The 16,779-nt window shown below is 34.5% G+C and overlaps 1 protein-coding gene across 2 annotated transcripts in view; it reads right to left on the minus strand.

Moving 5' to 3' along the window:
• Positions 1–16,779, minus strand: part of USP9X (ubiquitin specific peptidase 9 X-linked) — a 102,477-nt gene that overhangs the window by 31,150 nt on the left and 54,548 nt on the right. For both annotated transcript variants that reach the window (XM_040530497.1, XM_040530487.1), the window contains exons 15-25: positions 14,354–14,441; positions 12,743–13,085; positions 11,031–11,126; positions 8,955–9,166; positions 7,024–7,264; positions 6,677–6,826; positions 6,451–6,571; positions 5,883–6,013; positions 5,336–5,614; positions 4,509–4,634; positions 1,766–1,891 (exon numbers count right to left, since the gene is read on the minus strand). In XM_040530497.1, coding sequence (XP_040386431.1) covers positions 1,766–1,891; positions 4,509–4,634; positions 5,336–5,614; positions 5,883–6,013; positions 6,451–6,571; positions 6,677–6,826; positions 7,024–7,264; positions 8,955–9,166; positions 11,031–11,126; positions 12,743–13,085; positions 14,354–14,441 — 1,913 coding nt within the window. The remainder of the gene's footprint in view (positions 1–1,765; positions 1,892–4,508; positions 4,635–5,335; positions 5,615–5,882; positions 6,014–6,450; positions 6,572–6,676; positions 6,827–7,023; positions 7,265–8,954; positions 9,167–11,030; positions 11,127–12,742; positions 13,086–14,353; positions 14,442–16,779) is intronic.

Here is a 16,779-nt window from a genome sequence, read left to right on the forward strand (position 1 = left end):
AGGGTTAAAAAAATAAATAAAAAAATCTAGTTTAGTGGTTGACTTAAGAAACAGAAAGCATTTTTCTTAAATCGCTTGCTCTCAGTATAAGCCAGTGTCCACCAGTCACTTAAATATTCAATCTTTATAAAACTACTGTAGCAGTTATTTTTCCTGCTCTGTAAGCGAATGCAATGTATTAGATTAATGTGTCTTTTCTTGCATCATATTCATCTATTTCTGTGATAAAATAACATTGAGAGAAAAAGTTAACTAAATGTACTCTAATCCACTATTATTACTTCTGCAATCTCTTTTTTTTCCAATTTTCCCCTTCAATTTTTATTTCCGCTTTGCTTAGCATAAACCAAATGCACCTGCCTTTTATTACAAATGTCCATATAAGCATCAAGAATTGAAAAAAAACCACAACACAAACCAATAACAAAAAATCCCTTTGAAGTATGACCAATAACAATGGTATTATGAAACTCTAAAAAGCCTTTCCTGAGACCTATGCACAGTTAAATTTCATTTAAGACTTCAGTTGCTGGAAAATATTTTTACAAAATTTAACTGTAACTTTTTCACAAAAAAAAAAAAGTGAAAAAAAAAGCAAGATACTGAAATCAAGGGAAACCTAATCTGTTTCTCTAATGCCTCATCACCTGATTCTAAGATCACACAGTAAAAAAGGCACATCTGACTCAAGAATGTCCAAAATGTTAACAACAGAAGCAACTGCTACAACATAGTGTTAGTCAGTGAAGGAGGAGCAGTCATGACTTACCAGAGTATTATTAAGCCTTAATAAGACAATATCCTTCTGCATTATCCTCAAGCAACTTGATCACTGACCCAAGTAGGAAATAAACTTTACCATATTTAAATCTACAACATAACGTATACTCTCAGCTGTACCAAGAGTTGTAATATAAGTCAGCATGTTGGGAGGATAAGAAGTGTGTACATGATTTTATTTACTTTTGGTCAGGTATATTTTCTCTACTACTCTACTGCTCTTAATATACACATCAAACGTACAGATGTAAGAGCACATCTGGACTGTCATATTAATCAAACCAGATTTTAAATGCAAGTTACCACCTCAAAAAAAGTGTGTGTGGAGGGCAACTTGTTTCATGGTCATTCTAGTAACAACAGAAGCAAATGCTATCATACCACTACATAAGCTAAACTGAAAAGTGTTGGTTGCATTTTGCGCAAGTACTCTAACAGATCATCTAAACACAACCGCTAGTAACGCCAAAAATTAGATCCCCCTATACATTCCTTTCCCTTTTACTCTCAGTAAAGTATTAATGAGTAGTAAATTTGATTTTGTAAGACAAACAAGATGTTCAGAGAACAGCAACAAAAAATTAAATTACTCTCAAAATAGTTTAACATTTCTCATAACTATAAGCAACACTGGTTAAAGACAACATGTGATAATGTCATGAAACATCCCAACTCCAAACTATTTATGTAAACCATGTGTGAAACCATGGTTTACCTACCTACATAATGAAATGAAAAAAAAAATGGAATTAGCATTTACATAGTTTTACCAGTGCTTCAGTGTCAATTTCTTGTTACAGACTGCATATATGCTTTAAATCAACTTTCGTACAACAGACCTTTTAAATTTGAAGACTAGAAAAATGAGTGTTGCTTATTTAGGTATGGAACATAAGTGTACTGGAAACATGTCACAGCAATTTACAGAACAGATGCATTTTTGAGCTCTCACTAGAATCAAGCCACAATGAAAAGAGTTTCTTACCTTTTCATAAATTTTACTGATTTCCTCATTAGAGCTGAACACCAGCTGAACTGACCCACAACCTGACGCCCAGACAATTTTTTGTACTGCTCTAATAACACAGATATCAGGTATGTATTTTGAAGCCTGAAAAAAACCACACACACAAAAAAACCAGAAATAAGCCAAAGTAAACAAAAACATAAGTAACATAAAAAAGCAGTTACAGATAATGTTACCATAGATTCTACTTTCTGTAAATAAAGAACTTTATAGAAAGTTTAAAATTAAAAAATTTATAACATTCTGATTTTTTCCTTAAATATGAAAAAAGATTTTCTAGGTAAAAGCATTTGTACTTCACTTAGTTAATATTTTATTTTTTTGTTGGTATAATGTAGCACGTATTTTAGATGTATCACAATCTTAAATCATAATGCTACAAATGAATATTTTTGATAAATAACTAACTAGCAGAAGCTACCAATTTAAGTCTAGATTCTGAGAATAAGCTATTGGCTACTTCAGCGATGACTGGAACACATTTCATTTTTTGTTTTTTTTACTTCAGTGCTAAAAATTCCTTGAGTTGAAAACAAAAACAAGCATGCATCTGGAAGGCAGCAGGCCTGTAAAGTAATGTAACAAGTTTAAGTTATTTTAGGATTCAGCCCTTGCTATGATATTAATTACCGCGCTAGCTGACAGGTAGACTAACTAAAGCCTATCACGTGCCTCATTAATATATAAAGCGATTCTTCTGAATTCAAATTATACAGGGTTTAAAATGAGTAAGAACACAGATCACACATTTTATGAATGTAAAACTACTCTGGTATTTTGGATGTGGTCTGAGTTAACATCCAGTAGTTTCTACTGATGTACTGAAGCCACGGCACATTTCAACACCAAAATTAATGCCAAAACACTACTGCCTTTATTTATAGTTTGCATTGACTGAAGTCCATACTAAAAGTAGAACTGTCAAAAGATTGGGCAATCTTTAAAAACAGATGGTAGGCAGTTCTCAAAAATTTCCAATTTCATTTTTCTAATGGTCTCATTTAATAATGAGACTCTAGAAGCTTAACAAATAAGCCAACCTCATCAGAAGACCTGAACAGTGTGCATTCTTGCTTTTAAACATTAACAGTAGCTAGAAGAAAATAGGTATTTCACCTTTGTCACAAGCAAAGAAATCTTACAGTAGCAGCATTACAAGAAAAATTTGTCAAAGAAAGAACATTTTCAAATTTAATATCATCATAGTTTTAAAATCATGAAGCACCAAAGCCTTTTTTTAAAAAGGTGAGAGATTTCTCTCTCTGCTGTAGTCCTCTGCCTGGCCTACAGAAACCATGGCAATTTTTTTTTTTTTTTTTTTTACATTTCTATTTTTTTGATTGTGAGGTCAGGAGGGAAGAGTCTTTGACCATCAAAAAAGCAAAAGAAAAAAAATTGTTCGAAGAACAAACTAGAACATATGTGAAATCTAGATCTAGAGTGGTTTTAATAAGTTCAGAAAAGAGACAAAAACAGCAACACTGATTAGCCACCTGTAAAAGATATTCAGATTTTGCTGCTTTGATGGGCCTGTTGAAAGAAAAAAATGTAATTATGTATTTATTAGAAGTCCTCCAAAATGGACCATTTTAAATGGAGGACCATTTATTCATACCTCATCTCAAAAGAATCTTCTTCTGTGGAAGAAAATTAATTAAATCAGAGTTTAACTGGCTGATTTTACATATAAAATCACCTATAGGTGCAATACCACCACTAATGGAAGACAGATGATTCAGACCTGCAGTTTAGTACATTGTTCGTTCTTCAGACAATTCTCTTTGTTCATAAAAGAGTTGTTGTCTACTCTTCAGCATTAAGATGATAATATGACTGCTTTTATTTAGGTATCTCAGAAATGTTCTGGAGATAGCTTTGCAGAGATTCTGTACAGTATCGAACAATAACATTCACTGCTTCCACACTGGAAACAGAGAGATCTCAATTCAAGTTGACAGAGTAAGCTGCAGAAAATCTGATTTTAGCTTCACCTTCATAATTCAGCAGAATTAACTAATGTTTTCACTAATATGACTCAATACCAAATCCAAATGTGGTTGGTCACACCATATAGTACCATGCAAATAGAGTACTGTATTTGCAAAGCACACTGTTTAACCTTACCCATCTCCACAATTCATTTTTCCACTTCCATCATTAAAGTGGTTTCAGTATATAAAGATATACTGGTAGGGATTTTAGACTTATGTTCTACTATTTAAAATCATGCTCAATATTTAAAATTTCCTCCTGTTTTCAGTGTTTCTTTTCAAGAAGAGAATATTACTTAGAACCCAAAACATAAAAGAAAACCAAGAGAAGAAGAAGAAAACACAAAAATATTTTTGTAAACAAACAAACCTCAACGCTACTAGCTTCTTTAAATCTATTACATTGAGTTTCCAAAGTTCTGATAAAAGTTCAATAATTATTCACAAACCATTAAAGAGCTTGTGTGAGACCCAGCTCACTTAAGTCTCTTCATGCTATTAGACTCGGAATTCCGTAATTCCATATGGAAACAATTCATGAAATACTTTTAATTAGTTAACAGCTTATTAACCCTATACAAACATTACTTAAAACATTTCATGACATTGAAGGAGGAAATTCCATTTGTTACAAATTTATAAATTTAATAATACTTAAAAAAAAAAATGATACTCCTGGAAAAAAAAGATACACAAAGGAATTTACTAACCTCATCAGATATTTGCTGTGCAAGACGTATTGCTACATTTCTTAGCATGCATTCTGAAGTTGGGTTAGGAATGTTTTGTAGGGCATTTTGTAGCACCACTGCCTGGTCATGCGTAGCCTGGTTTACCTGTAAGAAAGTATTTTATTTTTACATGGGGAAAAAAAAAAAAAAAAGATATGAAAACAAAGGTACTCGGAAGGGTTTGGTAATAGTAGGTAAGATCTTGGAAGGAAAAGTTGCTTGGAAGCAACTACTTGGGAAAGAACTTCGAAGAAAAAAGGAAGGTGGAATACATGAAAGCAACTGTCCAAGAAGGACTGCAGCAAATTTTAAGCTTTGGGCTCTATGCCAGGGGTCTACTATTAGAGGACAGAAATAAAATATTGACCTACACCATATTTGTTCGGATGTAGAAAAGCTAACATGTTGAACAAGCACAAAATCTATTACTTTAGACATGTAATAGAGGTGATCTGAAAAGGAAGCCACAAGCCCTTCTAAAGACTCAGCAGACCAAAAGAATCCGAGTTCACATCTGTGGGACAGATGTACGTCAAAACTCGAAGTTACCTGTACTGACAACCATGCGAACTTCTGAAAAACACATATAAAGCCAGGTGGAACTCACACCTGACTTTCTACAGTCAGAAAGAAACAGGATTTCTCTATTTTTTAGATTTCTCACACGACTTTATCTGAAAGTACTCTGAGTTCTTGACATGCAACTTGCTTTAAGAGACTGTCAACGAAGAGTACAGACAGATGTCACGTCAGAAAATATAAATTCACAGTACGTTGCTATTTGCATCAAGGAAGATTTATATTACCGGTGAAACTGTACTTGTGCCTTCCACAACCGGCTGACAAGCTTCTGCCACAGCTCGAACATGGCCATATCCAATTGCTGTTAGCAGTAACTTGGCTATTTTTAGAGCATTAAGGTAAGCGCCCCTCCGAGTTTCCATATCTGCATTTGGCAGGAAGTTATTTCTAGTCAGCATGCTCAATACAAGAGGTAAACCACCACTTTTTAAGAAGTTGTATTGGAAGTCACTGGCATCTTCTCCCAGAGGTGCACTGGCAGGCATTAACAAGGCATAAACTACCTGCAGAACGAAACACGAAGAGTTAATAGAGGAGCACTAGCTCGAATATGGATGATTAAAACATGAGACTATGCTTCTTAAGATGTACTTCTTAAACAATGCTTTGACAGTACTGGCCATGCACCAGTTTACTCCAGTAAACTATTAGGTATTGCTCATTACTAAACAGTGTATGATCTTAGGTTTCCACAACGTTACAGAAAAGACTGTAAAAAAAAAAAGAGTTGAAGATTTTTATTTTTCAAAGAAAAGGCAAAGCATCACAAACCTCTGTTAGATATAGCACTTGTGAGGCAGAAGGACCAAAGAATAGAGAGTCAAGGGATGGACTAAGGCTGCTTTCCCCAAGTTTTGCATGATCTAAACAAATAGCTCTTAGTTTCTCAACCGTAGTGTTATCTGCAATAAAAACACAATGTATAAACATTTTGTAATACAGCTACTTCAGAACAACCCAATACCATTCACAATTACCAATGTGACTGACAGACATCAGACTATGAAGTGTTGTGCATTGTTTATTTCTGTCAGTACAAACACGATCCTGCTAAAATAGTGCCACAAAATCACTTCAAAATATGCTTCTCTTTATTTTCACTGCACCGAACTGCACTGTGGGACTGAATCCCAGCATCAATTACAAACTATGTACATTTATATGACAGGCAAGAAATAACTGATTTGGCAAGTACACTTACAACCCTAATTAGTGTAACAGTCATGAATTACAATACCAATAAATTAGCAGGAAGCAAAAACGTTTCCCTGATTACATTTTTATGTAACAAGTGAGAAATATAGTTACCAAGACAAAACAGGATGAAATTCAGTTTTACCTGGTGGCATGAGCTTCATAAGAACACGTGCTCCATCTCTAAGAGGTGGCATATTTAGGCTACTGCCCAAGTCTGCAACTTGCCAAAGGAAAGAAATGTATCGAGGATGCAGTGACATGATCTTGAAACAAGCAAATTAAAAACGAACAAAAACACATAAAAATAATTGGTTAAAGACAAAGTATAGGAGAAATGTTTCTGAACTATCATTTCAGTACATGCTTACCACTCCAGGCAAACAGCTTTCAACCTCTGGGTTTGGACCATCACTGTAGTGATTGCCATGGTTGCCCGGAGAACCAGTTGAAGAGTCAGAAGAACTATCAGGACTTGAAGGCATATTAGAATTTATCTGTGTGAGCTTAGCTGTAATTAGCTGCAAAACATAATCACAGTTTTATTAAGATTACACAAAAATGAAGATTCTTTACTAAATAAACATCTGATAGAATGTTAGTGGCACATTACAAGGAGGAAGGGAACCGCTTCAAAAGAATAAGTGATCTCCATTACTGGTATTTTTAAGTATTTACAAAAGACAAGCAAAATAAATAATCAATGTGCAACACTTACCGTTTTATCTTTGAGATTCAATTGGCCAATTAATTTTCTATCATCTGCAGGATCCACTAGCTCACCACCAATGAACAGTTCTACTTTTGTGTGTGCACTGTTGGCTTTAATACGATTGAGAATACAACGTCGTACTTGGCCAATTGTGTCATTTGTGTGAGACCAGATATCCAAATCTTCTACCTGTCGGCCTTGATTTGGAAAACGAACTACCAGTGTGATATGTTTACCACGGAAAGCTCTGAAAATAAACAAACCAGATAAAGTTTCTTTTGCCCTCATGAAATACGTTAATTTTTCCTGCTGTTATTTTGTATTTCATCAAATCTTTACATATGGTGGTATACTCCAGCATAAGATTATTTTGTGAAGGCACCAGCAATCATGTAAACTAAACATACACAGTAAATTTCAAGAGCTGCACAACTGCATTAAAACAGTCAACTTTACAGTCAGGTTATAAACACTAACAGAACTGTAAGAAGTCTTTTATAAAGTTTTAGATCATTTCTCTTGCTTGTAATTTTCTGATCAAAAGGAAATAAAGCTCAATCAAACTGGCAACTATGTTTTGCTCTTTTAGTAACATAACACAGTTTAAAAATATACCATGATAAGAAAAAGCCATCAGGTCACCAATGCCTTCTGTTAAAAGCTGCTAAAAGTTTTATATTAGAATTCCACTTTTAAAATCCCAATGCTATTGAAAATTAAAACAAAGTAAAAAAAAAAAAAAAACAAAACAGGAAGAAACATTTTCACACTAGCAGTGACTACACTTTGCACATTGGCAGGGCACCTACTAGGAAAGGTGTGCCTAGATAACCCCAACAAACTAATCCCATACAACAAAACAAGGCAAAAAATCCTCATAAAAGCTTCTTGCTAACAACACCTGTGAGAAAGTCTAAATAACTAAGTGCCCACATAAACAAGATGCACTTGCAATCGATATATAGAATAAAAATGCTGTAGGAGCACTACAATTACTGCCACATCATGAAGAAACAGAAACTCCTCAGTTTTCTTGACAAAGAGTGCATTTAATATAAGAAGGGGGCAGCAACCCCCAGTCATTACTAAAAATATACATTAACTGCATCATAAATCCATATACTCAGTATATTCCTTATTTCTTTTTGGGAATTTCTCCCCACATGTAGCAGCTACTAACACTGCAACAGATAGTTTTCTTCTCTTCTGCTTTCCTCTCTGATGAGATAAATTATTTTCTTTATGAAAAAATCTACACAACATTGGATTTAAGTGCTTCCCTTTTCTTTGTACTGAAGACAGAGTTAAAGAAGGAGCAGCTAGAATTGAAGTTTTTACCCAAGGCTTAACATTACAAACAGAAGAGTGAAGGTATACAGAAAATAAATGCACTTTGAAGTGTCATTTCTCCTCTTCCCCTTTTTATGGGGAACGTAAAGAATATTTCATTTAGAGATAGTACTAAATTTAAGCTTGCCAAGTAAGATCAGCATCTCTAAACAACTCCTGAGGAATAAGGCACACATTGGCAACATGTTTTTAGTATGAAAGGACTATGAAAAACAAAGAGGATTTGCCCATGCTAATGTAAAGAATGGTATTACTTTTAAGTAACTATTTGAAAAAAGGAAATACATCCAAAATAACCTAGCCACAAGGTACACAGTGCCCGTTCTAGAGCAAAAGACCAGAAACAAGGTTATTCTCAGGTCTCTTCTCCCTTTCGTGTACAGCAGAATGCCTGTTCCTTCAAAAAAAAAAATGTTAAAACTACAGATCAGAGAATACAGGGATAAGACAGATACAGGGAAAACAGAATTTTGAAATTCCATAAATACAATCTATGAACAGAAACCCTTCACAATATGAAATCCAGGATGTTAATAATACTTTAGTTAACAGAAATTAAAATCGTAACGGTGCATTTTCACACATACCTTGACATAGGTAGGATAGTTCTCTCTTCATGGTAATCACTGTCACATTCATTTATATACTCTCTTAAAACAGTCAACACTCTGACCATTCGTATTGCTTCTTGTCTTGCACAATTAATACTGTCTTTATCTCCATCCAACACACATAATGTATCATAGGAGGCTTTGAGACGATCAAAACAGGACTGAATGAAGTCTTCATGAATCACTACCTATTTACATTAAAAAATTGGCGTATTTACAACAAATGCTAAATAACAACATTCATAATCAAATGGTAGAAATAAAAAACAGGTAAGTTGCTCTATAAAACAGTTTTATTCCGTGTTAGAATAAGCTTGCATAGCAGATGAGCTCTAATTTAGCATGCACTTCAAAAACCTTGCACAGGTCATCAGTAGCTGTAACTATAGAGCATAAACCTGCACTTCAATAGAAAAAGTGGAAGCTTGCACAGAGAATTCTGAATTGGACTTCCTCTTATTCAGTAACTCAGACTTAATTAAAGAATCCCAAGCTGACAATCCAGGATAGGTTAACTTTCTTTACACTAAGAGTGAACACAGCGCTAGAGAACACCAGATTTTTATTTATTTTTTAAATCTCACAACCTAGTTCCAAACAGCCTATTTTTCTGCGTAAATGGACTTCAAGCTACAGTAAGTATAGCGGCAGCTGCAGCACATCTCTTCCTTCTGCCTGATTCCTAGCATCACCTTGTGCCTGACCTAGACTGACATACAACCTATAGTATCATTGTAAAAAGTCTGAAGTCTCCAGGTATAAGAAAATGCTTCCACTGCGGACTATATTAAGTCATAGCTACAGGAGGACCACGAGGATGATCAAAAGTCTGGAGCACCTCTCCTACGAAGACAGGCTGAGGGAGCTGAGGTTGTTCAGTCCAGAGAAGAGAAGGCTCCAGGGAGACTTATAGTACCCTTCCAGTACCTAAAGGGGACCTACAGGAAAGCTGAGGAGGGACTCTTGGGTCAGGGAGTGTAGCGATAGGACAAGGGGTAATGGCTTTAAACAGAAAGAGGGTAGATTTAGATCAGATAGAAGGAATGCCCCATCCCTGAAAGTGCTCGAGGCCAGGCTGGATGGGGCGTTGGGCAACCTGGTCTGGTGGGAGGTGTCCCTGCCCACAGCACGGGGGTGGAACCAGGTGGTCTTTATTCTATGGCAAGATACCCAACCCACTAGCCACTTTTCTTGATAGTAACTCAGAAGCAGAGGAACTACCAGCACACTGAAGCCCAATACTTGCACGTATGTTAAGCAAATCTAACACTTCCTGGAAGTGTCAGATGTAACCACTTGCAAAACAGATCTATGCATGCTTACTGAGTCCAGCCACAACAGCAAGATGTAGCTTGCATGGCTGTAAGTGTACCACCTACTGCAGCTGTGATCTATCTACCAAACTGGCAGTTTGGAAGTCTATAAAAATAATTTTTTTTTTTTTTAAATAACTAAGAAAATGAGAGTCTTAAGAAATAAAACTGGCAAGATATCAACTGGAGATTGTCTGGAGGACAATATTCCATCCCCAAATTTCAGAAATCCCAACAGTTTACTTCCCCTGACCTTTCAGAAACTCATTATCTGCTCTCTCTATTCACTAAAGTGCATCTCCCTGCAAAAATTAATGTAGGGAGAAAATATCTGATTTGCTAGAGTTCAGCCTGACAATTATACAGAACATTGTGATCCTTTATAAGGGACAAGACAAAAAATATTACATTAGCTTGTGACAACACTCAACAGATCCAGCCATACTGGTGCAAGTACCACAACTGCAAGTTCAACAGACGGTTTTCTTAAGTACATGATATGAGCTGTTTTGCGAGTAGAAAGAGCAAATACAACAGATCAACTGAATGCAAAAGATTTATGAGAGCTCAGCCCATACATATCAGAAAATACTCTTAATTCCACATCTGACAGCTGGACTCAGAAGTATACTCTTTAACAAGGAAACCGCCCCCAATTTCAATGCTTTCAAGTATCAAAATAACACTGAACTGAATTTTACTACTGTTTTTTTATCACATTATAATTTGTTATTTTTACCTGATTAACTTGTAACCTTGGGCCAAGATTAGTATAGATCTCTTTAAGAAGATCTATTGCTCTGTTTGCGATGTCATCATTTCCCTGAATCACAACCTTGTGTAATTAAAAAACAAACAAAAAATGTATTAGAACGCATTATAACTTTATGGTATAAAATTTAAAAACAACTACATACAAGTATCTTGGCACAATAATAAGTCTAATTTATAAAGTGGAAGTAGCAAAAATGCTTAGTTACATACAACCAATACAAATTATACTAGTTAATTGCGTAAGAGTCACAATTAAAAATTAAGTATTTAAAGGCAGTTTAGAGCTAGAAAAAAGCTGATGTTTTATAAACGGAATGAAAATAGTGTTTATATATTCACCTTCACATTACATTTCCATTTTTATGTAAGAAAATAAGACAATTTGTTAAAATATTAGCATTCAAGTCTGTCTTCAAGTAACATATATTTGACTGTATTCTTGAATGCATTCTTGATTGTATTCTTGAACGAGCTAGACATACCAAACTTGCAAACTCTGTGTTAGTATTCCTTTAGGGTATCTGGGCATTTGAACTACGATATTAAGAACAGCATTATAAAACATGTACCTTTGAGATGCTTAAACAATCCATATTAAAGATCTAAAACCAGAATTTTCAAGTATTTTAAATGACCAGGGCTGGGTGGGAGAGGTATAGGGGAATGAGTTATTTTTCTGATAATCTAGATTTCCATTAATATCTACCACATCTTCATGGACACTGAAAGCAGACCCTACAGGCAACCTCTGCAGGATACTGGGCTGATATGTCACGAGTTGTCATGCTGCCAAACGGCAGGGCAAATCCAATTAAGTTGATTCCCACAACTAACATACACTAGCATTGTGTCTAGCATTGCGTGGGCACTTTGTACTCAACCACTGCGTGAAAACTTACTTGTATAAAAATCCCAATCTACTTTGGTTTTAACTGTTACCATGATGATTAAAACACCTACCCCATCAACAAGCCACAACCAAAACTACTGAAGACTCCTGCTTTACACACAGCATGTTGTCGAAAAAAGTCACAACAACCATGCCACAGAGTGCTACTGTGGGTTCTACGCAGCTCTTCAAAACTAGAAAGACTGAAAAACTAAAGTATTAAATTGGATACTGATGTTTTTCACTACTGGATTTGGCAAGCTTCAGAATGCTTTTACAAAGAAGCTATAATGCTTCCATTGAAAAGCTATAACCACGTTTAGGCTAAAGGCTGTGGATACAAGAAGAATCAAACCAGTCATCACTTGGTCTAATCTGGAATCACTCCAGTTTACCATACTGGAAGGAATAACATGAGTAGCTTATGAAGTCCATAAAATGAATTGTGTGTGTACACAGGGAGAGAGAAAGACCTACAGACGATACACTATGAATGATTCTTCCTAAACAATGCAGACAAATTTTTATTCTCATATGCACACATAAATATACTTGATGTTTCAAATAAATTCCCATTAAATTCTCAAGTCCGCAGACCAGTCTGCAAAACTACCAACTTACCTGCTGGAAAGACAGCGGAGTCAATGCCTATGTACTTAAATAGAAAAGGAAGCTTTTTCTAATTCTAGTCTATAAGTAATAAATTACACATTCTTAAAATATTTAAAGAAAAAGATTGAGAAGGACTTAATAGTTAACCTTTCAGCTATTTCCTCCCATTAACTTACCCTCCAAAGGTAGTCTAATCCTATTAATTCCAGATCATCCATCATATAGGCTCGTCTCTTTGCTACTAGCTTCCCTTCTCGACAGTTCACAGCTTTGAAGAAACGTTCAAAACATTTCATTCCATTTTCTGTTAATAGGGAAGGATCCAGCTGAAGCACATTATTTTCAAAGAAGTCCTTATTAATGTCAGGGTCTAAGTCTGGTTCATCCCCCATTAGTTTGGAATACCATTTAAAACAGGCTTCGCGATCACAAAGATAAACCGCATTTTCAGCTAAACACTTCCATATTTGCTTCGCCTGAGGGGCACACAGCCACAGCTGACCATCCTTCAATAAAAATCTTGAGCAAAACAAAGAGACAATTAACAGCACTGTCTAGTTGACATCTACTGTTACAATTCAGCAAGAAATACAAGCAAAAAATTGAATATGCATTTTATATATGTATATATACACACACCCACAAACACACCCAATCATCTAAGTACAATCCTGAAAACTGTATTTACATTATCAGTCCTCTCATAGTTAGCCCCATGATTTCCTGGTAAAAGTTTGCAGCTGTCAGAACATTATATTTCAAACAAGAAAGAAATAAAATTAGGCAAAAGATGTGTTACACTAAAATACCAAGCACTGTATACATAATATATATAAATGCGCATCTCCTAAGGTAAACAATTCATTTTGAAGTCAGGTCACAACATAAGAGATTAAATCACTTCTGCAGTCATTCACAATTATGCTTTAGCAAGACCACAAAATAAGGGATTGATTTTATAGAATAGAAGTGTAAGTCAAAAATAAAAAGAAAAAAATCTAGTTGTAAGTTTTTGACTTGTGGTAAATTATTATGAAAGAACTATTAAAAACTTTAATTATGAAGGTTAACACTAAGAATGTTTCAAGGAAAACGAAGGATAATGAAAGTTCTTAAAAATATTTTTACTAGTCTAAAAAAAGTTAAAACCAAGCAAGAAAAAGCTGTGTGTGAACCTGAATAGCATCAACATACTGCAGCTCTGTCGTGAGCAGAGATCCTTTGCTTTTTTATTTTATTCAAACAGCTAGTATTAAAAAGTCATCCCGTTTTTTTTTTTTTCCAACCTCTTTCTAAGGCTGACAACCTACTACCAGTGTATGACACCAGTACATATCTATTTATGAACGTGGACTTAGATTTGGCATGGTACTACAAGTAAGGACACGTGGGCATATCTTTACTTGGAGTATTTCAAAATTTCAGCTACGTTATCCTAATACGCGTGTAGCTGTATCCTCATGCATATTGTATTCAAGTCAGTAGGGTTCTGCACACAGACAGAAAAAACCCATAGATATCTTAGGGCAGAATCACAGTTATGGATTACAAAGATGCTAATGAACTTCAACTGATTATTCCTATACTAGCATAGAAACTTTCTGGAAAAACAAAAAAAAAAACAAACAAAACCCACCCACTTGGTGCATTTTTGCATCTGAGTTTTGAAAGAAGTTAATACAACAGCTTAAAGCTAAACAAGAAAAGCAGCTAGCATGACTTTTTTTCTTTCAAGTATTTAAGATATTTCTACAGAAGTAAAAAAAAACAATCAAGTCAAAACTAACCGTAAGAAATTAAGTCGCTCTTGTACTTCTTGCACATGACTGTATCTGCTTCCTGGTCTTACAGTTTGTGGATCATACTCACCATGCTCTGTAAATATAAAAAGTTTTATTAGACAATACATGCTGAGAAGACATGCTAACTGTAAAGGACAGGATGTATTTGAAAACTTGATAGCCAAAATATAATTAATACCAAGGGACAATAAATTTTCAGGAAGGATTATGAAAATCACTTTCAGCAGCCTCCTAACAGTTAATACTACATTCTAAATTAAAATGGGTATAGGCAAAGATTGCTGAGGGCTCTTATCACATCAACGAATACTTATGTACAGATACGTGTGCTCATCATTCAGTATAATGAAACTATTACAGAATAATCAAGAAACTTCATTCTACTTATTCAAATTAATTCTTCCTCAGTTAAAAGCATTTTCTTTGGGAAGTAAGTCAGTTAAAATAAAAGCATATCAAGCATATCACTCAGATTATCCAGTGTTTTTTTTTCCTAAGGATGCTCTAATTTCATTACAAAACATCATCTCCATAACTTGTTTTTTACATTTTTAGGGTTTTTTCTCCCCAGAGGAACCCACAACTCCAGCTCCTTAACACCTTTCTAAGTAGCGATATACATGATAACACAGAGAGGAAGAAAGTATATGACAAGCTTACTGCAAGCTTGCAAGTATAAAAACAAACTCCTGTAATACTGACAAGCTTGAAACAGCAAATGTTGTGCAATATAAAAATAAGGCAATAAATCAAACTTTTATCTACAATTTGTCAAATCTATGCATAATACTGATAGCAAACTATTGTTTGCTTCACACTAACACGTTGTTTTGGTTTCTAACATCTCCCCCCAAAAGACACAATCTAGGTGTCTCTCAAATAACTTGTTACTGTAATGTTCTTCTTTAATTCCTTGTGAAAACAGAAGAAAACAGCTACATCAAGAACTAATTTTATTTCCAGAGCTTGAGGATCCTCATCTGGATTTATTGTTGAAACACTACTGTATACAAAAGTAACCTCCTTCAGAGGAAGGATTTTCAAAACCATTAAATCAATTCAAATTCAGAAAAATATTCCTTTTGTTCAGCAATTAAAATAACGATTGCTAGCAATAAATTAGGCATCATTGGACCTTGGTGCATTTTGGAATTCTTCACAACAGGAAACACTTCTTTGTTATGTATTTTTATTATAAGCAGGACTCTGGTACTTGACATGTACTAATAGGAAGTATTTCATTGTGACATGCGTCGCATTACAGCTCCATTATAAACTAATTATTACTGTATTACTTATTTGCAAGAGTTATATAGATTACTTTCAGCTAAGATGACCCAGTTGTGGGAGACTGTATCACAATAGCGTCCACTCATGATAAAACTGATCTTCAGAACTGAAAAATAAATCAGTATTTCCTATTGTATTTATTTCCTTTCTTGATACAAGTCTAACAACTGAAGTCCACCAACAGTGTTTCAAAATTAAGGGAAAATAATTGTCATAAATACTGCACTCTACATACAATAGGCTAAAAGTACATTAGTTTACAAATTTTTATAAAAGGCAAATCAGAAGACTAATAGTTAATTGATAATTTCTAGAAAAGTGGAGACATAGCCACCAGAAATCCTTCAGAAATTTAAATCTTAATCCTAATGAAGTCAGCATAAATGGGCAATTACAAAGAGATTCCTTAAGAAAGTATATAAAATTAGCAAACCCAAAAATACTTAAGTATTAGATGTAGGAAACTTAAAGAATAAGCTGTGGGACCAGCAGAGGAAACTATGACAGCAGGTAAGTAAATTGCAGAGAAAATATAACTAGTCAGCTTCTTAGTCGGGTAGTTTTTTGGTGGTTATTTTATTTTTATTTGGGGATGGAGGCCAACTGTCTGGGCTTTTTTTTGTGTGTGTGTGGATATAGATTAATTCACAAACACAAGTACCAAGAATGACAGTGATAGAAGAATTCAATTATTAAAGATCAGTCAGTTGTCCAAAGCCAATATGAGAGTACTTAAGAATTCTGAAAAATGCTGAACTACAAAAATTCAGTCTATTCTCTATCTCAACTACTTTCTGTATCTCTCCCATTCACTTTCTACACTGTGCACCTCACAGCAAGCCCAACCATAACCTTCAAATTTTTTTTTTTGTACATAAAGGAACCAAAGGAATGACCAGAGAAACTACAGATCAAAAACTGGTTGAAAATTTATGTATAATTAATGATAAACACATATAGGAGATTATATGGCAAAATTTCTCTAAATAATTACATTAATAGATTTGGATTTTTTAATTTTATTAGGAAACAGAAGATGAAGGAGAACTGGCTATCAATCCATTCAAGATTTGAAAAGATTTTTGATCAATAGTCAAAAAGATAGAACTATGAGCTAAGAT

The sequence above is a fragment of the Cygnus olor genome, chromosome 1 (genome assembly GCF_009769625.2).
Source record: "Cygnus olor isolate bCygOlo1 chromosome 1, bCygOlo1.pri.v2, whole genome shotgun sequence".
NCBI classification, from domain to species: Eukaryota; Metazoa; Chordata; class Aves; order Anseriformes; family Anatidae; genus Cygnus; species Cygnus olor.